This window comes from Acinonyx jubatus, chromosome D4 (genome assembly GCF_027475565.1).
Source record: "Acinonyx jubatus isolate Ajub_Pintada_27869175 chromosome D4, VMU_Ajub_asm_v1.0, whole genome shotgun sequence".
Taxonomy (NCBI): domain Eukaryota; kingdom Metazoa; phylum Chordata; class Mammalia; order Carnivora; family Felidae; genus Acinonyx; species Acinonyx jubatus.
Genome location: NC_069391.1, coordinates 43,681,925 through 43,707,671, shown reverse-complemented (window position 1 = coordinate 43,707,671; position 25,747 = coordinate 43,681,925). Strand labels below are relative to the sequence as shown.

The following is a 25,747-nucleotide window of genomic DNA, read 5'->3' as shown; positions in this document are numbered from 1 at the left end:
ACTAAAAGATAAAAACAGAAGATTCAGGAACTTGGGATATCCAACATGAGAGAGGTGAAGCCCAACCAATCCAGATTAACATAGAACAGAGAGTTCCAGGAGAAATGTCTTTAAGGGGGGGGATGGGAGATGATATATTTGAATCTCCTGACAAGAGATTTACACCCCTTGAGGACAGTTAGGGTGTAAGTTAATGTGTGCTACAAAGAACACTGAGCAAATGAAGTAATAGGGTAATTATAATACCAAAAAACTCAGAACAGAAATTGGACCAAAAAAGAAAATATAATTACTACAGATACCACACAACCCATTTGTGAATAGTATTTACGTATCAAAATAGTATAAATAGTGAATGTTAACCAAGACGTGTGATGTAACTGCACTGTATTAGGAGGAAGAAGGAGGAAGGTATGTGTTTAGGGAAGAGGTAGAAGGAACGGATCTTCGTCTTCATATTCCAAAACAGGTCAGTGAAACCTAAAACTGAAATATCAAGAAATAGCATAATAATTATGTTACTTTGAAATACAGAGATTAATAGAAAAATAGCTAAAAGATTTGAAAGTGGTTATCTCTTAGTAGCAAAAGCTGGTAAAAAGAATAGGAAAGGAGAGCTCTGTTTTTCCATTTTTAAGCCTTGAGGGAGAAAAACCTTTATCAACTTAAAAATCATCTACTTATTATCCTGAAATTAAATAAAACAGTAAATTAAGGATAACTTAAGTTTATGCACCAATTTGAATAATTCTAGACAGTATACTTACCAAAAGATCCTGACAATAAAGACTCTAATAGGCAAAAGGAAAAAAGGGAAAAAAAAAAAAAAACACAAAAACTGGACTGTTGTTCATATGCAGCAACACTGTAGTACAAAAAAGATTAAACAGATTGCTTCATTTTTGAATCAGTAGAAAGGGGAAGGGAAGAGTTAAGAAATAAGTTTACCAAATTGTACAGTATTCTGTACTGAAATCACAGAGTATAACAGCAGAAGGAAATCTTATATATTGGCTAACAATTTATGTCCCTCATTTTTACAGTTACTTGTGCAAAATAAGACTGCTCTGCTATGAATTCTCAACTCTTTGCATCACAGTGCATTTCAAAATAACAAATATCAAGTCAATATATTTGTATGCCTATTGATATGCTCATTAACCACTTTTTGTTTTGAATTTTTTTTAATGTTTATTTTTGACAGAGAGGGAGACAGCATGAGCGGGGGAGGGGCAGAGAGAGAGGGAAACAGAATCCGAGCTCACAGCACAGAGCGCAGTGCAGGGCTCAAACTCAGAAACCATGAGATCATGAACTGAGCTTAACCAACTGAGCCACCCAGGTGCCCCCTCATAGGTTTTTAAGATCTATACCTGAGTGCATGTGAATTAGTAGGAATATCGAAAACTGGCTCAAGGCCTAATGCATAGGACCCCTTATTATCGGTTAACACCTATCTTTCAGGACCCCTTATTATCGGTTAACACCTATCTTTCAAGATTTGGGTCAAGTTCCTCCTCAAATATCAGGATACTTCAATTTGGATAAAAAAAGTAAGGCTGTCAAAAATTTTTTTGCTGGGGCGCCTGGGTGGCTCAGTTGGTTAAGTGTCTGACTCTTCTACTCAGGTCACGATCTCACAGTTCATGAGTTCAAGCCCCACATTGGGCTCTGCACTGACAGCACAGAGCCAGCTTGGGATTCTGTCTGTCTGTCCCCGGCTCTCTCTAAATAAACAAACTTAAAAATTTCTTTGCTCTTTTATTTTACTAATTACACACCACCTCAAAATTCTCCTTACCTTGGCCAAACGGGAAATGAGGCATGAAAAGCAGCAGCACCCACATCTCTATTATTACTCGGTCTATTCTGTGCTCAAATTTATCCTGTAACATCCCTGAGTCTGAGATTCTGAACAAGACTAAACACCTCAGAGGCATTTAATAAATACCTGTGAGCTGGTGACTTAAATGGCAGCATTAGATCAATATATGGTATTTTCTAAAACAAACGTATTCCTATTCTCTAAAGCCATTTATTTTTCAAAAAGTCCTCATGTCTTTCAACGTTAAAAAAATAAAAAGGAGTGAGAGGAAAAGCTGATTTTCCAAGGCAGGAAACTAAACAGCTTCTAATTTGTGAAGCTTATTCTATCTCCCACATACCACTCTGGTCCGACGCCCTGTATACCGTTCTGCACACTGAACAGAGCAGACACACCATGCTGCACAAAGGGGGTGACCCGTCAGCTACAGAGCACTCACACCCTGGTCTACAGCTACAGGTCATCTACTGCATTTTATAATTAGTAAGCAGCAAGACAGCTTGTTCCGTATCGCTGTGTTCTTATTGCAATTTTTAGTTCAAGTTTGGAATTTAAAAATTATTTTACTGTAATCATTGCTTTCTCATCTTGAAGCTGTAACTGTGAGAACTCACTAGTGGAATCACACCCGCATTGGGGCACCTGGGTGGCTCAGTTGGTTAAGTGTACGATTTCGGCTCAATTCACCATCTCACCATTCGTGGGTTCAAGCCCCACATCGGGCTCTGAGCTGTCAGAGCCTGGAGCCTGCTTCAGATTCTGTGTCTCTCCCTCTCTCTCTGTCCTTCCCCACTCATACTCTGTGTCTCACTCTCACAAAAATAAACATTAAAAAAAAAAAAAAGAAAAAAAAGAAATGAAATCACACCCACATTTACCTAAGAGAAGTACCTCAAATGATATAGGCCTGTGTTACATTAGAAAGATTCGGGGGGGGGGGGGGGGGGAAATGACAGGATTATTTAAAGTCATGTTCAAAAACAACAAAAAATAAATTTGTAACTTTGCAACTCTAATGTTTCATAACACACTCTATTTCCGGAAGAAACTAAGATTTACATGTAATTAATAAAACGCAATCCCTGCAAGTCTTATCTATGAGGAAAATCCTCATACAACACTAGGAGAGCAGGACTTACAAATAATATATACTTGTAAGCAAATATAAAAGCAATGGTTTCAGATTTATATTTAAGAAAAAAATTAATTTAAGAGTCTCTACCTAAATTTTTTTTGTATCAAACAACTACAACTAGTTATAGGGCAAAAAGCATCTGCTATTGTGGCAGAATGTTAATTTATTTACAAAAACTATACAAAATTAGATTAATTATAACACCAACTTATCAAAGCTTCCTGAAATTAATTTTGCTTTTGGAAATGTATCAAAAGTCTTCAGATCCAGAATGATAGTCTTTATTATTTTTAATTCATGGAATTATAGCACATCAGATCTTCAAGCGAAAACACGAGACAAAAGCCTGTACAATAAAATATTCTTTTCTTGATAGCTTGGAATGTAAATGAAAATATGTTCCCTTTTTACCGAAGGAAAAAACTTGAACCAAGTGTCCAATAATATCAAATACCTGTTAGAATGGCTTGTCTGCTAGAATTAAAGTTGGGCAATTACTTCCACATTTTAAAAAATGGCCTTAAATTAAGTCCGTTTTTTCTTTTATACAAAACATTTTTCTCAGCCATTTCAGACCCGCTAAACTTTATAACAAAAAATGCTCTTCAGTTTTTACTAGTTAAATCCACACCCAGAGAAGGTGTGTTCAAGATGGACTTATTTTAAAAGTGCATATAAGCATGACTAAACTTAAATTGTTGATAAATCTAAGAGCAATAATTTAATTTTCTACCACAAAAATATAGGTAACCTTAAGAGCAACATGCTTGGTCAATCTTTCTTAAGCTTTTAGGTCTGAAGCCAAAACATTTAAAAATGAAGGGGAACAAACAGTGACTCTTTGCTAATGGCTTTTCAGATATCAATTTGCAGACATAAAGACTCATCCAACAAAGTATCCAGGTTATCCAATGATATTTGGCATGAATTCATACAGCAATGACACATATATAATATAAAAGTAACAACAACCAAAAAAAAACCACAGGTATTTTAGGCCTAAGATGAGTTTATCTAATAAGGGTTACATGAAAACTATCACATAAGACCCAAAATAAACTTCATATACAAAACTATACGATGTGGCTTTGTTCAAACACACCTAGAATTCAGATTCAAGTAACTAGGCTGGCTTTTTTATGTCACCAGCTTTCATGAGGGCTTTAATAGCTCTCGCCCTCATCTCCAGTTCTAGCAGCTCCAGCTGCTGTGCGGAAGGCTGAACGTCTTCGGGTGGAGGAGCAGTCAGGGTGGCTGCTTTGGGCTCCTTGGGGCTACCCTCTGCCAGCCCCAGAATCTCATTCACACTTTTCTCAATGTCTTTCTCCAGGTCCTCTATCTGACCAGCTTCGCTCTGGACTGTATTGTCTGGGACCTCAGGAGCAGCAGCTTCCTCGGTGCATGGGCCTTCTATGTCGCTGTCATAAGCATCTGCATTTATACTGAGTACATCACTATCTTCCCCTTTGCCTGTAACAAACAAAAAAGGGGAAAGAACCACGTAACCTAAATGCCCTGGTCAAAATGTCCTTTCTATTTATGATTAATGGGCTACCTTGACCCCACCTCCCACCATGAAGTCCCAAATGCATTCCATAATCTCTGTCCCATCCCTTTTTCCCCTGACTCCTCAACTATGAAAACAGATATAATTTAATGTAAATTTTAATGAATTTTTCATTCCAGTTTAGCAGAACATGGAAGCAGTAGGAAGTTTATACCATCACATGATCTCTTTTCCTAATTAAAATGTCACACCACTTTATACCACAGTGAAGCTTCTACATTACAAAATTAAAGGTGATGCTAGATATTGTCTGAGTAGAGCATGGCTTATTAACAAAAAAGTAAAATTCCATTCTAGAAACAGTTTAAAAAACTTTACTACAAAAAAAGAAAAAATATCATTGGCAAGCTGGACACCATGTGCAATGCAATTACCTACATCTTTTCATTTGCTTTTTCAAACACTTTGTTATAAATCAATAAATTAAAAGAGAATGCCTAAGGCCGTTTTCTAAGATAAAATAAATTTTCATCATGAGGATTTTAATTAATAAAGTTAGTACACTATAATTTTAAAAAATATGTTATAAAACTTGTATAACTGATACTAAAACTTTCAAGATACACACAGATTATGGCTCTCAACTACCTTGGCCTTGGACATTACTGAAGTCCAGGTGTTGTTTAAACTTTGAGTGCTCACTTACATCTCCAATTTATTTATCTTTAAAAAAAAATTTTTTTAAGTCATGATCCCCCAAAGGTTACCTTTGTTAAGTCTTCTTATAGTAGGAAAAACTTATTTACCAACAGATGGAAAATTCTGATAATACAATGTTATAGGGTTAGGCCATAAACAATTCTACTCCACTGGTTTTGTAATAACAATTTACTGACCTTGACTGATCCTCCTACATCCTAATAATTAAAAAACTACTCCCTATTCTAAAATCAAAGTGGAAAAATAAATTGATAAATTATACGTGTCCACAAAATTGTTTAAAAAAAAAAGGTTGCAAGTTTTAATTATTTGATGCCAAAGAATATTTTACATATCTTCCCCAAAGAAACAAATATTCCCAAATAGCTAAAAAAATAAATAAAAATACAGCCGTTTATGTAAAGAAATAATGCTTTATATAAGTATTGCAACTTGAGACAAAAACAAATTTAAGAAATGAAGCGCTAAGTTGTCCATAGCCTCAAAAAGTTCACTTTCATGCTTAGCCATCTTTAATCTAAAATTCTAAATCTGTTCTCACTGATTCTGAGTGAAAACCTGCGGTCTGTTTAAAAGATTTTAAAACATAAGTTTTTGAAAAAATGCAATCTGTTTTTCAAACTATAAGTTGTTGCCTGATAATGAATTAAGAGCAGAAGAATATAATGGTGGGTGGGGAGAGAGGAAAGGTCTGAAATTTGGGATACCTGAGTTCTAAAACTTTACTCTGCTATAAAGTATGTGATTTGAGCAAATCCCTTAACTTCCCAGAATTTCCTGAAATTAAGGCAAATTGTCCTAGGACATCTCTAAAGTGCAATGTCTAATACTACCCTAAGTTAAGTCTATATAAATGTTTATAAAATGGCAATATTTCACCTATTTTGTTTTCCCAAGACATGATTACCATTTATCTTTCATTTAATATATTGATCACTTGGATAATCATCCAAAAGAATTTCACATTGACAGCAGTAGCCAATGAAAGGTAAGTAACATCAGTAAATCTACTTTTTTTCACGCAACAACCTGTGGGGTTTTTAGGGGTTCTTTTGTTGCTTTTTTTAAGCAGTCTCTAGAGCCAACATGGGGCTCAAACTCACAACCCTGAGATCAAAAGTCACATGCTACACTGACTGAGCCAGCCAGGTGCCCCCAAATAACCTTTTAAAAGGACAACAGATTTTCTAGAGAAAAGAAGTACATTTACAATATCCAGGCAATATAAATGAAGCTCACTTATTACCTTGGGTACAGGGTTCAATGTGTAATATTATAACTATCGAATCCCTTATGTGCTAAATCACAAATTCTGAAGTAGCTGTATTTTTATGAAATTAATTTGCTTTGAGTTTATATGTGAGTAAATGATAATAGCAAATCTTAGAGATATTTTCATTAAATAAGTGGAGAATCTACACTCGTAGATCCTGAAGACATACATGGCAAACTTTCCAGCTGAGTATCACTGTCATATACCATCAGCTTATATTTCTGACCAAGAGACTACAAGGATATATATGAGTGTATATAAATATTTTTTAATGGAATGTACATTATGTTCATCTTATTACTGTGTTTTACCAAACACTTCAAATGGCTAAGAACCAGAGCTATATATATTCTCACCCAATTCAGACAATTTTTCAAGCCTATTTATATAAGCTTAAGAAGCAACCACAGCTAAAGAGCCTCTTTGCCCCAAGCTTAAAATAATAAAATCCTTTTTTTATAAAGTTATCAGCACAGGAAATTCAGGGTCAAAGTGTTTATACGCACACTTCCCATGTTTCAAAGGAGGTAAATCTTGACAAGAAAGTTCTTTATATATTCTATGGGTTTGTTTCAAAGTTTTCAGCAGGCAGAAGGTGGGCTTTGCTTTATTTCTGTAAACAGCTATACATATCCTATCACTGAAGAAATGGTGCTCCATAAATTTGGTGTTCTCTGTTTACATTTAAAATTATCCAAAGTCGGGGCACCTGGCTGGCTGTTGGTAGAGCACGTGACTCTTGATCTTGGGGTTGTAAGTTCAAGCCCCATATTGGATGTAGAGATTACTTAAAAATAAAATCTTAAAAAAAAAAATGATCCATGAGCACCTGGGTGGCTCAGTCAGTTAATCGCCCAAGTGTTGATTTCAGCTTAGGTCACGATCTCACGGTTTGTGAAGCGCAGGGCCTGCTTCAGATTCTCTCTGTTCCTTCCCTGCTCACTCTCACTCTCTCTCTCAAGATAAATAAATAAACTTGAAAAAAAAATTATCCAAAGTCTAAGTGCCTGAGTTCTCCATAACACAGTACTGGTGAATACATTCATAGAGTCCATCTGCCCACTACACCTGCACCACGGATCCCAAAGCTTTGCAGAATTTGTGTCTGAAACAACTTAGCGTAACACTTCATCTCACAAATGTGAAAACAAGGTGACTTGGACAATGTAACATGGTAAATTACTTAAAGATTTAGGATCGTACTTCACTATTCCTTAATTTTCATCATTCTACTGACTTGCTTTTTAAAGTATCATTTGCAAACACATGAATACACTTCCAAAGATAATTTATTCTCATCCTTGGTATTAGGAATTTATAGTTTTTTTCTTGTCAATTATGATCCTCAAGGTAGAAGCGGTGAAACTTGTACATTTTTTCTAAAAAAGTAACCTTACCTCAAAATGCTTCATTCATAAGTCTTACAACATCAGTGTTGTCTGTTCTGTCTTTCCACCAGTCCGCATGTGTGTCTGTGTGTGTGTGCATGCGCACATATGTCTCAGGTTTGCTTTTTGTTAAAATAAAAATTTTAAATGTATGTGTGTGTTATCTTAGGTTTGCTTTTTGTTAAAAGTTTTAAATACCCAACTGGAAGTACATAAACGTACAAGAATTATTAATCACAAAGATTTTGAGGGATAAAAATTTTAAAGGATTTTAAAGTTATGCTAGCATATTTAAACCTCAATAGAGCCTACATTCTACTTGCTAATAATTCAACCTAAGAGTAGTTTTAATGCACAAAACGGAGGCATATCTAATGTTATGAGTGACTGTATGCTCGTGAAACTTCCTGATAGTGAATTATTAAATTAAGCCAGGAGACAAACCTTAGAACATAGAATAATTAAATATCTGTCTGAATTCCTGCCGAAGATGGCAAATTGAGCACACATATCTAATTCCCTTCTCTACCAAGAAGCCAATGAAGTGACAGAAGGCCAATACTTAAAAATACAATAATAGCATAAATACTATAAATTAACTGAGAATAAAACTAACATCAGTCCTTTATAAGTAAAATACAAAATGGAGAATCCATAAAGGGGAAAAATCAACAAATTTAGCTAAATAAATAGTAGGACCTCTGGGCGGGGGACATCATAAATAAAATAAGACAGAGGCACTCTATAAGAAAATATTAATGAAATATAATACATACAATGTCCAGGTATCATTAAGAGATAACTAAAAACAAGGGCAAAGGGTAGAAACAAGTCAAGCATTTCACAAACTATGAAATACAAAAAGCATCAATACATAAAAATGCTCAACTTAATTTCTAACCATGCAATGCAAATTAAAATATTACTTTTAACTCATTAGTTACAAAAAGGAATTTTACCCATCTGTAAAAAAATTAATAAATTTATAAGATGGAAAAATGATCAAGACATGATTAAGTGAACAAAGAAAACTAAAGAGTAATAACTATATTTATATTCAAAATAACAGTAAATTATTAATAGTGGTTACTTCTGGGGAGGAAAGTTAATGTAGAAAAAAGAAGTGAGCTTTCCAATTTTGCCCTATGAACATATGTATTTCTTCAACCAGTTCTAAGAATATAATCCTTATAAAAAGTTTAAAAAGAAAAAATGAAACCATAATATTAGATAACACAGAAGGGTATCATCTAAAAAGACATTTTGCAGGATTTTTACAAAATGTAAGCAGGCAGGATGAAATTGACAGAAAATAAAAGCAGTGCAAAACCACAGCCAAAGACACCACAGATAAGTGTAACTCTTTCTTAGAGAATCTTGGAAGCAACGAAGAGTTGGCTGTGAAACACAGCAAGATAATTAAATTAAATCCATTCAGAATAGTTGGGCCAATTGAACACTTCCTTCTTTCTCTTCCCTTCCCTACCACATACCCAAGCACTCTAGTGGGAGGCCTACCTCATCCACTTAAAGAGCTCTCCTAGAGTCTGAGATATATCTAAACAGCTACTGATGAAACCCAAACCAGCTTTCAGAAAAACCCAGCTACAGTAAGTAAAGAACCAAGATGAACAAAGGACGAAATAAAGAAAATCTAGGGATCAAAAGATAATCTAATGGGGGAGAAGGAAGGGCAGAGGAGTCTAATTAGTATCCTTAGAGAGACTCAAGTAGACTCTGGAGCCATAAAGTAAGTACATGATGCAGTGAAAGAAGAACAGAGAACAAGAAATGTTAGAATTTTAAAACACAGTTATCAAAAGCAAACATTCAGTGGTTGCTGGAAGACAGTGAAAGAAAAAAAACCTCCTATGTAGAAAATAAATAAAAATATATTTAAAATATGCAATAAAAGTTAAGAGATGAATGACCCATGAGTCCAACAACTTAATATAATTTACTCAGCAAATATTACTGAGCACTTACTATGTACAAGACACTGTTTTAAACATTAAGGAAACAGTGAATAAAAAAAAAGTCCTTGTGCTATATTTAAATCATAGGAGACACTATAAATAAATGTCAGGTGTTATGAAGAAAAATAAAGCATGATAAGAAGACACTAGCAGGATGCTTTCAGAGAGTGATCGATGTGATTTGATAAGGAAACTGAGCAGAGAAGTGAATAAAGTGATAGAATAAGTCAGAAAACAGAAAAAAGGGTAGAGAGGGAAAATTATGACAAAAAAGGTGATCTGAGGTGAAGAAGGTCTTCTTAGTGAAAAGGCTTGCCAACTGCAGTGTATCTAAGACACATCCTATAAAAAAATCAGAACCCAGGGGGAAAAAAAAATTACTAAAAATTCCCAGAAGAAAAAAACTAGATTACCAACAAAAGCTAGCCTCAAGAAATCAAGACCACTTCTATCAGCCCTGTGGACAAGATATCCCTATGGCTATGAACATGATCACAAAAAAGAGAAGTAACGGTATATTATGTGCCTCAAGGATACAACATTGCTTCTAAAATATTGTCAAAAATTGAACATGAATCTGATCAAGGTTCAGTATCCAACTACCAATTTACAGAAAAATAACATTAAATAGAACAATGGTATGCAATCAGCAAAATTCGAACTGAGAAACTCTGACAATCTGGTTTAAGAACCTTCAAAGAGAAGGGGGGAGGCAAAGGAGGGTGAGAGGGAGGGATGGGAAGGAGGAGCATACAGATTAAAAAGAGACTTAGAATCCAAACAATTGTAACATAGGGTACTTATCTGGATGTCCATTAATACAAATATAGTTTAAAACTATTATAAGACAACCTGAGAAAACTAACTACTGGATTATTTGAGGATTAAAAACATCACTATTCTGTAATCCCAATGAAATACTGGATCTAAACATTAATAGCTACTAAAACCATTAGGTGGTAGTCTGATAACACCTGTACCAATCAATCTTAACATCACAATACTACCAATGAATACAAGCGGTAGGTTAAACCTGAACACTTTCTGAATATATGATATTAAGCAACGTTAACTTTTTAAGGCATTGTGATTATGCTTAAAAAGAGATCTCTAGTCTTTGAGATACAAACATATTGAAATATTTATAGATGAACTGAAAAGAGGTTTAGAATCTGCTTTAAAATAATCTAGCAGTATGAGCAGGTAGGGGTATGCATGAAAGAATTAGCCATAGGTGGATAACTGAAAATGGAGAGAGGTACATGGGAGTTAATGCTATTTTTTTACTTATTTTTGTCTGACAATTTCCAAGATAAAAAGTCTGTTTATGGTGATTTCTATTCAGAAACCTACAGTAACAATTTTGAAAATACCTTAAAATATATATATCCTGGAGGAGAACACAAGAAAATCAGAATCCCAATATTCCTATTAGGCAACCATAGACCTGGTTATCAAAAGGGTTAAACTACCTTACTTTGTTTTCTCTTTTAGTTTTTCTCATCAGATTTTCAGTTAATCACATTCAGTGGTTATGCCATTTAGAACAGCACATTTCACCATCCTTCCCTCTAGGTCCTTCCCTCTAGAATCTCAACTCTCTAAGGCTTCTAAGTGTTATCAACCTACTACAATCTCATTAGTAACAAAGTCCAGAGTTCACTGGAAAGCAATGCTATGCCTCTGTGGATTTCTTCTCTGAGACAACAGAAAACTTCGGTTTTACTAAATTTTAAGTTATAAGGAAGACAATTCTACTATAGTGTAACTGTAGAAAGTCAATTTATAACAGTTCTAGTGAGTTCTAGCCTTTTCAAGAAAGAAATCAAAACTTTATTTTCTGAAAAAGAAACAACTTTTTTTTAATATGTAAAAATAATCTTTTGTAGAGGACTTTAATCTTCCTCTCAGCAAAACTGACAGAACTTGGCTATTTTTCTCATGTAGTATTTTAAACTACTGATTTAAATTTAAGTGTATCATGTTAACCACGATATTCAAAATTTAATCATGACATTATCTGATGGTTACTGAGATATATGCAAACAATTTAATACAGAAAAACTGTCTAGTATACTACCAAGCCCACACTCAATTTCTGGGTAACTGAGTGTCCATAGGCCTATAAACCTAACTTTTGTGAATGACAAATTGAGAGATTACTCCAAGAATCAACAAATCTTCACTCAGTATTTATTACCTATGCTACAATGGTGCTATAAAGGCCACAGAAGAGGTGGGCCCTACAAAATCCTACAGGTAGGGTAAACTAAATATTTGTAGCATAACTAAGGCACAGATTTTGCCTTTATGGTAATTAGGTATGCTTAAAATATGGACATGATACTTTAAAATGCTAAATTCTGTGGTATAAAGCATAACAGAATTTTTGAGTATATAAGGCAATAGGGAAAACGTCAAGGAGATCTACAGATGTGATATGAAGTAGGTCTCAAAGTCTAATAAGTGATGTTGACAGAGGAGGAAACTCCAAGTGTAAGGGACAGAATGGAAAAATAGGTGCTAGAGCTAAACAATACAGAAGTATGTGAGCCTTTCAGATAAAATGTACACGTGAGAACATAGAAAAGGACAGTATCCAAAAATTTTGCCTCTGTAGACAAGACATCACCATTGTAGGAGAAAAAGCACAACAGGGACCTCTTACCAGCCTTTATAATAGATCAGATAAACAATTAAACAGGCAACAGTAGTATGAACTAGGTGATAATTATTCAGTACGAGAGAAGAGGTGAGGTAAACACAAGTTAAGGAAGACCACGGATTTGGAAAGGTGTGATCTTACAGAACAAGTAGTTGACCTAAATAAGAGTACACCACTGGTGTGAATGAGTTTAATTCTCAGATTTGGACAAAGTGCATGACAAGCAGTAAAACTTGTAGTCACAAAGGACAGCTTAACATTTCTGTTCTGAGATACACTGTGAACCAGACGCATGACAAAGCATCAGGGTTTTGGGTTCGAAAAATAACTTCTACAAAACTACAGCACAGTAAACCTGATACCAAGGCTCAGTAAAATTCTAGGTTTACTAAGAGGTTAATTAGCTCTGAAAAAAGTACTGCTAATTAGTTTAGACAGAAAAGGTAACATCTGACAGGGGATCTAAATGATACGCTGTAGACTGCTGGTTACCTCAGGAGGAACATGCAGGCAGAGGGAACAGCAAAAGTCAGGTCTCTGACACAACAGCGCTTATAACGCTGGAGGAAAGTGAGGAGGAAGGACTAGAAAGAACAAGGGGGAGAGTGACAGGCTGTATCACATTATGGCTTGTACCACCACAGGAAGGAAGGACTTCAAGGACTTTCGAGATGGGAAGCTACCGGAAGGCTCTGATAAGACAGTGACTGACAACTTTTAGTTTTAATTTTTACAGTTATTCAGACTGCTATAGGCAAGAGACTACAGGGGGGCATAGATAGAAACAGAGGGGATCAACATGCTATAAGAATCAACACCACAATAATTTGGCCAAGAAGAGGTGTGAAGTGGTGGGATTCTGATCTTTGTGAAAGTAGAGCTGACAGGATTTGTTGAAAAAGATGAAAGAAAGCACTCAAGAATGATTCCCAGGTTCTTGGCCTAGACACTCAGAAGAATGCAAATGCTATTGATTGAGATGGAGAAGACTGTAGGAGAAGCAAGGTTTGGAGGGGGAGTGGTACTGTTTTCTTCTTTGTTGCTTTTGGGGAGGGGTCAGAGAAGAATCTAGAATTTACTCTGGAACATATTAAGATGCTTACTGAACATCTAATAAGGAAGCTAGATATTCAGGGTTGGAAAGAAGTCTGAATTGGAGAAATAAATTCGTAGTTGCCAGTCCCAGAATTACGTTAGGATGTAGAAAAGAGAAAACGTCCAAAGAGTAAGTGCTGGGGCACTCACCCTTTAGAAGTCGAGTAGAGGACAGCAAGACACAAAAGAAACAGAGAAGAAAGTGTCAGGGAAGGATGGATAATCAACTGTGTTACACATGGCTGACAGGCCAAGATAAGGACTCAGCCACATCAGTGAAATAGTTGCTGACAACTGTTTACTACAGAGGGGGGCAATAATTAGGGACAGAGAAAAAAAACACCTGCAGATACCAAAAGAGAATGTGTTCACTATACAAATACAGGGGCTGGTCGCAGCAACACAAAGAGTTCACCCATTTTTAAGAGGAGAGACAGGGACTATATAAATTCAGAAACAGGTAGATATGAAAAATTAATTTATACATCTACTTTCCTTTATTAGAGAAGTTCTTTCCAAGCCAGGCCATATTTTATTTATCTTTCTGGTGCCTAGCACAAAACCACAATTTGTTTGTTGGAAGAAGGGATCAGCTTCAAAATCTGAAGGGACATCATTTAGAAAAAGCATTAAATTCATTTTCTATAATCCAAAGGACACACAAGGATAAATGAGCAGAAAATACATACTGGCAGACTATGATTCAATACGGAGACACTTTTGCCAATTAGAGACAGCCAGGGTGATATTGGGGGGATGAAGCAGAAAATTCTAATGACAACAATAATGATGGCAGAAATAATTATAACAAGAGTGGATATTTACTGAGCATTTACCAGGTACTAATCACTTCTCTAAAGCATTGAACATGTATTAACTCATTTAATCCTTATGCTAACCATAATGGAATAGACATTCATATTTATTATCCCCATTTTATAATTGATGAATCTGAGGAACGGAGTTTAAGTAACTTGCCCTATAGTTCACACAACTGAAGTGGCAAAACCAAAATTCAAGCCCAAGTACATTTCACAGATCTATGCATTTAAATATTCTATAGTGCCTCCCAGATCTTAACAGAATCAGAATGACCACTGAAGCATCACTGATGAGAATGTTGGTTCAGACTGAATTTATCTTCTTCTTGTATGAGGTCCCTTAAGTCCACATGAATGAATAAAATATATGAGGCACGGAGCTAAAAAGTATGTATTAAATGTGAAAAATTATTAAGGAAATGACAAGCCACAGACTAGGAGTAAATATTCACAAAACACACCTGGATAAAAGACTGGTGTCCAAAATACATCAAGAACTCTTAAAACTCAACAATTAGAAAACCACCCAAATAAAAAATGGGCAAAAGATCTGAAGAGCCAAGTCACCAAAGAAGATATACAAATGGCAAAGAAGCACATGGAAAGATGCTTAACATCATATATCATTAGGGCACTGCAAAGTAAAACAACAAGATACCACTTACACGTCTATTAGAACAGTCGAAATCTAAATCACTGATAGCACCAAATGTCAGCAAGAAGATGGAACAACAGAAAATCTCATTCACTGCTAGCAGGACATAAAATGGTACAGCACTTTGAAGGACAGCTTGGCAGTTTCTTACAAAACTAAACTTGGTGTTTACCCAGAGTTTGAAAACTTATGTCCACAAACTCCTGCATACAAATGATTATAGTAGCTTTACTCACGATTGCCAAAATCTAGAGGCAACTAAGATGTCCTCTAATAGGTAAATAGGTAAATGGATAAGCAAACTGTTGTAAATCTATACAATGGAAGACTGTCCGGCAGTATCAAGCTACAAAAAGACATGAAGAGCCTCAAATGCATACCTGCTACGTGGAAAAAGTCAATCTCAAAAGACTACATACTACATATAATATTACAACCAAAACTTCTAATTAAATCATAGACTATGGTGTAGGATGAGTAAAAAGTTCGTTAACTGGTAACAAAATCTGATTTCAAATCTAATGTTTACCATCTTTCCTGTGGTAGGAATTACTTCTATATAAGGAGGTACTTTTGCCAACGATTGGACAAGGACATAATTACTGAATAGCACCATGGATCCAAAGGAGATCCAAACATGTTAAAGGTTTGGACTATATAACCTCTGAAGTGGCTGCCCTAACAGTATGTCTACGATCCTATGAAACCACAAGAGAGAATGGGTAAAATTTATTTTAAAAAAAATTTTTTTAACATTTATTTATTTTTGAGACAGAGAGAGACAGAGCATGAACGGGGGAGGGGCAGAGAGAGAGGGAGACACAGAATCGGAAGCAGGCTCCAGGCTCTGAGCCATCAGCCCAGAGCCCGACGCGGGGCTCGAACTCACAAACCGCGAGATCATGACCTGAGCCCAAGTCAGACGCTTAACCGACTGAGCCACCCAGGCGCCCCGAGAATGGGTAAAATTTAAAGAAACGTGGCAATCAACATTTTTCTCAGATACTAAATCAAACCCTTCATGTCATTCTTGAAAAACACGCACAAGGCATTATGCATCCAAAAACCCTGCCAGTGTACTTTGTTTTTTAATGCAGAAAAGTTGCACAATTAAATGCAACAGAGGGGTCTTCAAAAGGTACAGAAACAGTATGGGCTAATGTGCCACACAAAATGTAATTTTCACCCTTTTGTTCAATTACTACACACAGAAAGAGACAAATGAAGAAGTGGGAGGGTCCTGTCTGCTGTCATTGCTGGTAATAACTTGTGAAAAAGCTCAAAGGAACGAGAAGAGAAATGTAAGTTCTTAAGTCACACTGAAGGTTACACCACAATCTCTTTTTACTTCACCAATTGCTGAAAAGTTAACTCATGTTAAGAAGCTGCACTGTGTGAATACTTACTTGTTACAGCCAGTCAGGGAGACAATCAAGGGCGAGGAAAAAAGAAATCAGACTCAAACTTTGAGAACAAATCAGTTGTACATCTGCTTCTCTGTTTCCAACTCCGAGCAGCCTGGGACGCTTTTATTTTGGTCTCCCCACACTCATGCCTCCAGTTCAGCTCCTCAAAGGACGAGGCACCACAAGACCTCACTTGACAATGCAGAGGTTTCTACAGCAATACATACGTGTCAAACTGCTCCAAACAGGCTTAATTAACCGATGGTCTTCATTCTCTCTTTCTTCCCAAGGCAACACAAATCACTGAAGGCATTTTTCTCATTATCTTTGTAACTTCTCCTAACTTGCATGTAGTCCTTCAGCTATGGTTATAGAGTTCTTTTTGGCAAAACTCAACTCCTTTTCTACTGCAAATTCACTTCTTCATTCTTTTTTTATTCTAGGCCCTCTACTTACTCACCTTTGCTTCTCCTGGTGCAGTACTATCTTAGAATAATGGCAGTAACAATACCAACAAGAAGAGCAAAAATCAGTTGGGGTTTTCCATTAATCCCTCACCTTAAGGATTCAAATGGTCTCATATACTTTTATATTTAATACCTTTGCTAAATGATGGCAAAAATCTCTTCTACCACATTTAATTTTTGTAAGTAATAAGTGAATAAGCTGCGACCATCATCAATTCTTCATGATAGTCTAAAAGAGGTCTCTCAACTGCATTATTTACATAAACCTATCAGTGAAAATGTTTTTAAGTACCTGCTCCAGTATATATTATTTACTTAAAAAATAGCATGTATTATTCCTATAAATTAGTATGTACTAATACAACAACACATGCAACCAGAAATTTTACAGTGGAGGGACAAATATATAAATTTATACATTTTATTTACTTTAGAAGTACAGGTATTCTTTTTCCTGCATTCTCTGGAAGTGTGTATGATAACACTGTGGTGACCACCCGTCTAAAATTGGTCAGAGAAGCCCAGAGAAAATATCTAAACTTCCATCAGACAGTTTAACCACTGATAAACATTTTCGCCCTATTAAAGTCTACCTTACAACTTTTTGAAGCTCTTGTTAACAAGACAATTCTTAAAACTGTCTATCATTCACTAATTCATGAACTGGAAGGTCAAAATATAATTGCATGAGGCAACGACATTATTTTAAAACACACACACACACACACACACACACACACACACACACACACACCAGTAGCAGAATTTGAGCCTCACCACAGCAAAATTCAGTTTGCATATTTTGTGTGTGTTTGCCTGTCTTTCTCTAATAGAAAGGAAGAATGATTTTCTAATGGAATAAAAAATATAGAGAAAAAAGCACTGTATATTTTATTCTGCTTCCATTAAGCAATTAAAAAACAAAACAAAACCCAGTCATTAAGCACTCTTCTCAAGTCCAGACACTGCACCCGGCACTGGTCTTTACAAAATCTGACAGCTAGAAAGGAACTTCAAATCAAGGCCAAACATCCAAACACTGCTTCAATTAGCTCTACAACAGAGCCACCAAGTGGCAGTTTTTGTAGCCTGTGTTCAAACACCCTTTAGCAATACAGAAGGCAGCCCACTTCATTTTCTGAGACTTCCGATTAGAGATCAATAAATTGAACCAAAATCTGTCTAGTGATAATTCTACCTAGCGGCCCTGTTTTCATTCTCAGAGGCAATACAGAACAAGCCTAATCATTCTTCCACTTGACAGCTCTTCAAATACTTTAAAGTGAGGGCTGAAAACCTCACCACCTCTTCAACCTAAGTATCCAAATTTGACTTAGCTATTTCTCATGTATAGTTAAAAAAATTTCTCATGGCCACTTCCAAGAAGAAACACAAAGGAGCTTAATTCTTAAGTTACCAAGGAGAAAAATTTGCAAAGTTACATATACTCCTGCTTGTCGACTTTAAAGCAACTATTTAAATACAGCCATTATTTTAATATTCCTGAACGTCTTAAGCAAATTTATAGCTATATATAAACAGAATTCACTAATATTAGATTTGACATTTTGAAAATATTTTCTACAAATTAAATACCTCCAACGAATAGCAGTTTTCATTTTTTTAAACTGAATGTTAAAGTTTTAAATATTTTTAGCACAAAATGGCCAATATAGAAAATTTATATAATTATTATTTTAAAAAGTGAGCAAACCCATTTCAATAATACAAGCCCTGAGATCCTCCAGGAAATTAATAAAGGATCTCAGGCTTGCACATGTATATGTGCTCATGTACACAAACACAGCTGTGCCACAGATAAAGACCAAAACTATAACTAATGTTTCTTATACAGCTGCCCTCCTGCTAAAAATGAATGAGTGAAGAAACTAATCCCAATGGAAGAGTTCCAATTTTATTTGAGTACGAATCAATCAACCAGTAGATTGTATTTACATTTAAATAATGTCTGCATAGTGAAGGCAGATCTTGGTTATTAGTCCATTATGAAAGCGTGGTCGAAGTCAGAGCACAATCAGATACTCATCTTCAGCACAGCTTGTTTCATAAATGATATTTCTTATCAATGAAATGGGTGAAACCAGAACTAGACCCAAAAAATGCCAATTTCAAGTAACTAATTCACCATTAATATTTCTCAATATTTGAGTATTTTAGAAGCTGAGAAGCTAAAAAAACTGAAGATATAATTTAAGTAATGTGTCAGTATCACATACTATGAATAGGTTATATAGTAAGATGTATTTGAAAAAAAGCAAAGAGAAAATTCAACACTGCTTTAGATTTTGTTCTTCTGAACAAAGGGTTCTAAGCTTCAATGAATTTAGTTCTAACTAAGCTTCAATGAATTTTCTTAAATGGTCAAGCCATTAAATAAAATGACAATACATTCACAAGGCGCATTATATTCTGTTTTTATTAAGCTCACTGCGAAAGAGAACAACTAGCTATGCAAGAAAAGCTGGAGATAATACTAAATCAACTTTGCAAGTTGTGCATATTAAAAGTAGACAACATTGGTTCATTTAGGGAAAAAGGTAACAATATTTATTCAGACTACTAAAATTTCTATTTCCTGGTGTACCTCAGCTTCTTGGGTTACTCCAAGCAAGTTACTCACTACCTGGTTCAGATTTTAGCTATACTAATATTTACCTGGAAAATGTTCTACATAATTCGATCTTCTAGATAACTTATGTTTATTCCATTATGCAACATTTTATATTTTAACTATTTTATAGACATTTTTCTAGAAGACTTTACCTACTATTTCCCTGTATTCTTTAAAATAAGAGTTGCAACTTAATTTGACCTTTTCCTACAGATTTAGTCATAACATGAACTGTACTGCTGTGCTTTGATCTTATGTTTTCTCACCTCTGCTTGATGTCACTTACTGATGACAGTGTGTTCTTGATGTTTCTGATGACTAGATGAGAACCTGAGAGTGGTCTATATAGGCTCCTAAGCATAAAAGACTTGTGCTTTGTGATACCTGACTACTCTGAGTTCTTTTTCTCTTCCTCTTTGCTTCCCTGTCTGGTTTTTAAAAGACTGAAGTTACCATATAAAATTACAGCAAAATAGGCTGTTAGCACTGGGAAGCAAGTTTAAAGAGCTCCAGGTACCTGAACATGAAAGCAGAAAAACACCTTCCCTTAGAAGGCAGCAATGGCTAATTTGTACAATGAGGTCCCCATTCCTTTTTCCCTAGGAACTGGAATCAACCATGTCAATTACATGACATTCTTCTCTCCACAGATGATCTAAAAGCATACCCTCGACACTGCCTGCTCATTAGATGCAAAGAACAGAAACAAAGAAAGAAACAATAGCAGAGATGTCCAATTACCCACGGGGTTTAAGAGTTATGTGAAAATGATAATATGCTTAACATTTATTTATATATGACAAAGAAATGTAAATGACACTGAATCTCAGTTTATGTCTCTGGTGGGTGCTCAGAAGTCAGAATATAAAAAGATACAATTTTGTCTGGCTATTTAAGAGGCTAACACAACAAGACTTCTGAAAAACAATGGAATTCTTGAAACTGTCAAAAATATTTATTAAAACCCCAAAGTACATAATTAGAATTACAGAAAATCTTGATTTTGTTCTCTCTACATATATAATGAATGAATCACAAAATTAGTTATCCAACTTTTTTTCCCACTGTGTTAACTAAGCAACACAGACCCCAAGTAAAAAAAGAAATTCTGCCTAAATAAATTGATGACCTACTTCTCTCTACCAAATAAGTTCTTATGACTCAAGTTTTACAGACATTATTCTAAGCCAATCAAATATTAGTTGCTTACATAATAAATAATACAACCATTTTGGCTAGAGTAGATTGTCACTGCTCTGAAGTAATTATACCAGGAAATGGGAAAAATGTGAGGTAGTCTTTGAGTAACTAATAAAAATTTATTTTACTTTCAGTTTTTCCTACCAGGATGAGGGGAAACAAAAAAAGACACATGAAAGACTAGCCCTACTCATCTAGTTGGCTTGAATAAATTACAAATTACCACTTCACTTCTGCTAGCTGGCAATGTCAAACACTACTGATTCATAGAAAATAAAGTAATAACAATGTACCTCGGCAAAAAAAAAAAAGACAAAAAAGTTATCCATAAAGCTTTTTTTCCCCACATATAACCCAAAGTTACCCAGTTAATGTATCTCCAATATCTTGCAGCTAATGATAAAATTAAAACTATTCAAGATGATAGCTTTCTGGTGGCACTATAAGCATGTATCACTAAGGCAGAACTTTCCAATGGCTAAAGGAGTCATGAAATAAAGAAAGGACATATTCTTTATTCTTTTGATCTTGGACCAAATAAATTATTCTGTTCCCCTATCTGTAAAATGGGGGCAAGCTGGAACACTGAAAATTTATTACTGGTAAAGTGTTTATAATCTTCAGGTAAATGTTATATAAAAATTAAATACTTGGTTTATACCTTGTTTTAATTCCAAACCTTCAGGTTGTTTGTTCTCTCTCACGGTTGATGTAGAATCTACACAGATGTCTTGTCTGAGGAATAAAAATAAATAAAAACAATTTTTAAAACTCTATTCAGTCAAGTAATACTTACTGCTCAGGTTCCCAGAATTAAATCAGACACTTGGGAAGACACATGGAATTCTTCTGAACCCCCAGGATATCATTTAGTACACTTTGGAAGCTCAGAAACATGTGTATACAAGTGTCAAAAGCAGCAGCTATAAACCACTAACAATTTAGGTAGTACACATCTTTGTAAAAATTAAGGGGCAAAAATGTCCATCGATAGATGAATGGATAAAGAAGATGTGGTGTGTGTACACACACACACACACACACACACACACACAATGGAGTATTACTCAGCAATAAAAAAGAATGAAATCTTGCCATTTGCAACTATGTGGAACTAGAGGGTATTATGCTAAGTGAAATTAGAGAAAGACTAATATATGACTTCACTCATATGAGGACTTTAAGACAGAACAGATGAACACAAGGGAAAGGAAGCAAAAATAGGTATAAAAACAGGGAGGGGGACAAAAATATAAGAGACTCTTACTTAAATATAGAGAACATTGGGGCGCCTGGGTGGCTCAGTCGGTTAAGCGGCCGACTTCGGCCCAGGTCATGATCTCGCGGTCCGTGAGTTCGAGCCCCGCGTCGGGCTCTGTGCTGACAGCTCAGAGCCTGGAGCCTGTTTCAGATTCTGTGTCTCCCTCTCTCTGACCCTCCCCCGTTCATGCTTTGTCTCTCTCTGTCTCAAAAATAAATAAACGTTAAAAAAATTTTTTTTAAAAAAAAGAGAACAAACAGAGGGTACTGGAGGGGTTGTGGGAGGGGGGATAGGCTAAATGGGTAAGGGGCGTTAAGGAATCTACTCCTGAAATCATTGTTGCACCATGTGCTAACTAACTTGAACGTAAATTAAAAAAATAAAAGAAAAACACAAGAAAAAAAATTAAGGGCAAAACTGGAGAAATATGGAGGTAACTTTTCTCACTTCCAATACCTTGCAGGCTAGCTGGTGGGAGAAATCAAAACTTAAGAGGAATCCAATAATTTTTCAAGTGTTAAATTTAATGAGCACTTTGGCATTCAAATTATTTTATATTCATCTAATTTCATACCTCAAGTGCTTTGATGTGGGAAATACATATTTTACATATAATATACATATGTAATCAAAGTAAATGGATTCAAGTATAAGATCATAAAAAAGTTTTGATCCACCATGTTCTCTAACAGAGCTGCAAACTAAACTAATTAATGTTCTTTCTTAGAGGGCATTATACCATCTAGATATTAATATTGCAAATACTTTTTGGCAAAAGAAATTAGTTGCGAACATTCAAAATGACTTTTCTTTATAAATAAATATTACCTTTTGGAGAATTTCTATATACATCCTAAAACTAACATACAAGAAATATTTCAGGAATTTTCCTGCTCACAAATCTATTTCTTTATTTTAAACAAAGTTTATTTATTTATTTTGAGAGAGATGGGGGAGAAAGAAGGAGGGAAGGGCAGAGGCGGGGGGGTGGGGAGAATCCCAAGCAGGCTTTATGTTGTCAGTGCAGAGATGGACACAGGGCTCAATCTGTGAGATCAAGACTGAGCCAAAATCAAGAGTTGGACACTCAACCTACTGAGCCACCTAGGCACCCCTCCCAAAACGATTTCTATCCACTTAATAACACACCCTTCAAATAACCAAAAGATAAAGACCTGTGATCATTTCTTTAAGTTTACAATATTCTTTCCAGTCAACATATTTGGTACTTATGTGTTTTGCATTAGAATTTTACTAATGCAAGCACAAAGTGAAATAGAGACTATAAAATTCTTTGGATCTGATATTAATTATAACATATAAAAGATTTAAAGTTGAAATACATATTTTATACCTCTTTCTGTCTAATATCACCTACTCAGTATTTATTCTTTCACCAGAATGACTGGCAGATCCCAAGGAAGATACCAACAAATATTCTTTGGTAATCCAGGGACGGATAAAATGCCAATATACTACATTAAGAGTTTTGCAAGGAAGAAAGTTAAAATGTGCTATCTCACGCCTTATAGTCAAATTAGATTTTACCTACTGGGAACATTAATCTATTTCTAAATATCTTTCTTTAGATAAAATGTTTGCTCTTACACATCCTTGAGTGGGCACCACTCAATTCTTCTTCTAAACACATAACATCTAGAAGACTTGAACAAAAACATAATGCAACATCACCATTAAAAGAGCCATGGACATCTGTAATACGCTAATAAGAAGGACGCAACATCACCTATGCAATATTATAGCTGAGAGTGTATGACCTATTTCATGAAGAAATCTTCAGTCAAACCCAAAAAAGGAAATAAGTAATGTTCAATTAAAAGTGGGTGGGGAGTTAAATGTCAATGTATAAAAGACAAAAAAAAAAAAAAAAGGTTGTGGAAATATTCTAGGTTAAAGGAGGCTGAAGAGCCATAACAATTAAATGTTATAATTCACTTGAGACTGCTGAACTGGAGGGGGAAAAAATGTTGTAAAGGACATTACTGAGTCAAATGACAAACAAATACCGAAAGCAGACTGAGTAAAAGTGTTGTACCATTGTTAAATTTACTGAAGTTGACACTGTATTGTGGTTATGTATAGACTACTGATATCCTTTAAAAAAATCACAATGCAGTATTTAGGGGTAAAGTGTCATGAACTTACAGCCTAAAATGTTTTAGAAAATAGACACACATCTATGTAAGAAGAGGGTACAAATGGGATAAAATTTTATTAATATATTATAGAGAAATCTAAATAAAAGATATATGGATACTTCTTGTACTATTCTTATAACATTTTAATAACTGTGAAGTTATTGTCAAATAAAAATTTTTAATAATAATGCAGTAAAATGCATTATTCTATGCATTATTTTATTTTCTCTGTGAAAGCCCCTTGATTGTCCTTCAAATAAAACTGGACATCTCTATAAAGATTACCTGCTTCCATAAAGAATTGCTTTAGTGCCCAAAGTGAACTTTTATAACATTCTGTTTTATCTTAAGTTAGGCTCGAACATGCCATTAAAGAATGTCACCAAACAGAATTTCAAAAGTAGACGCAGTACAAGTGCACCACCTTGTGGCTGAAAAATAAAATGCAAGATACTTTTACTTCAGTACTATGTGAAATTGAAAAAATATTCCAGAAAATAGCCTGGAATTTTAAAATCTATACTAGTTCATTTTTCCAACATGTAGACTTTGCAACTAAAATTACCATACACATTCAGAGCTCTCCAATACAATTTAAAGATCCTTAACAAAGAGCATGGAAAGCAAGATATACCAAAAAAGGAAATGTCTTAAAAATATAAGAAACCTACAAGTATATGTCTTTTTATTTCTAGTTTTATGAAAATAAAAAATGTCTACTCCCAGATAAGAAATACTAGGTGTCAGAGTTAGGAAAACTAAAGTAATTCCAATTTATATTTAAATGACATTTAAATATTTCTGTCACACCCTTTAGATAAGAATTTTGTAACAACTGGAGAAAGAGAGATGGCAAGAGAAAAAAGTGGGGGATGGAGGGGGACACATGCTTAATCTGGTTTGGGTTAATAATCTTAGGATGACTTTTGTAGTCCTTTCCATTAGGGGGGAAAAAAAGCCTGTTTTTATTTTTCTACTTCCTTTCTCACATCCGCAGTGCTCCTCCTTAAAGCAGCTTAATTTACAATCTTGGCTTTGAAATATAAGACAGCCTTATACCCACCTCTGGGGTTTAAGTCCTCCAACCAGTATAAGTCCAACTTACTTTCTTTTACCCCAAATACAATTCCACTCTTGACCTTTTTTTTTTTTTACAACAAAATAGAAAATAAACTATTGGGATTGCATCAAAATAAAAGGTTTCAGCACAGCAAAGGAAACTATCAACAAAAATAAAAGTCAACCTATGAAATAAGAGAAGATATTTGCAAATGACATATCCAATAAAAGGATATATTCAAATATTCAAAATATACAAAGAACTTATAAAACTCAACACTCAAAGGATATTTTTTTTTTAAGTCAGAGTAATACATTGGGGAGATCTGTGGAACTTAAGAACCACTACACATGTGAATTACCAAAAGTTTCAACTTTTGGTACTTTTAAAAGGGAAAAACGTCAAATTCTATCCAAATAAAAAATACACAGGGGGTGCCTGGGTGAGTCAGTCAGTTAAACGTCCCACTCTTGATTTCGGCTCAGGTCCTGACCTCACAGCC

General features: G+C 35.0%; 1 protein-coding gene across 2 annotated transcripts in view; it reads right to left on the bottom strand.

Annotated features, from left to right (window-relative positions):
- Positions 1–3,105: 3,105 nt before the first annotated feature.
- Positions 3,106–25,747, bottom strand: part of CAAP1 (caspase activity and apoptosis inhibitor 1) — a 51,796-nt gene continuing 29,154 nt past the window's right edge. For both annotated transcript variants that reach the window (XM_027039249.2, XM_015081333.3), the window contains exons 5-6: positions 21,427–21,500; positions 3,106–4,430 (exon numbers count right to left, since the gene is read on the bottom strand). In XM_027039249.2, coding sequence (XP_026895050.1) covers positions 4,084–4,430; positions 21,427–21,500 — 421 coding nt within the window. In that variant the 3' untranslated portion in view covers positions 3,106–4,083. The remainder of the gene's footprint in view (positions 4,431–21,426; positions 21,501–25,747) is intronic.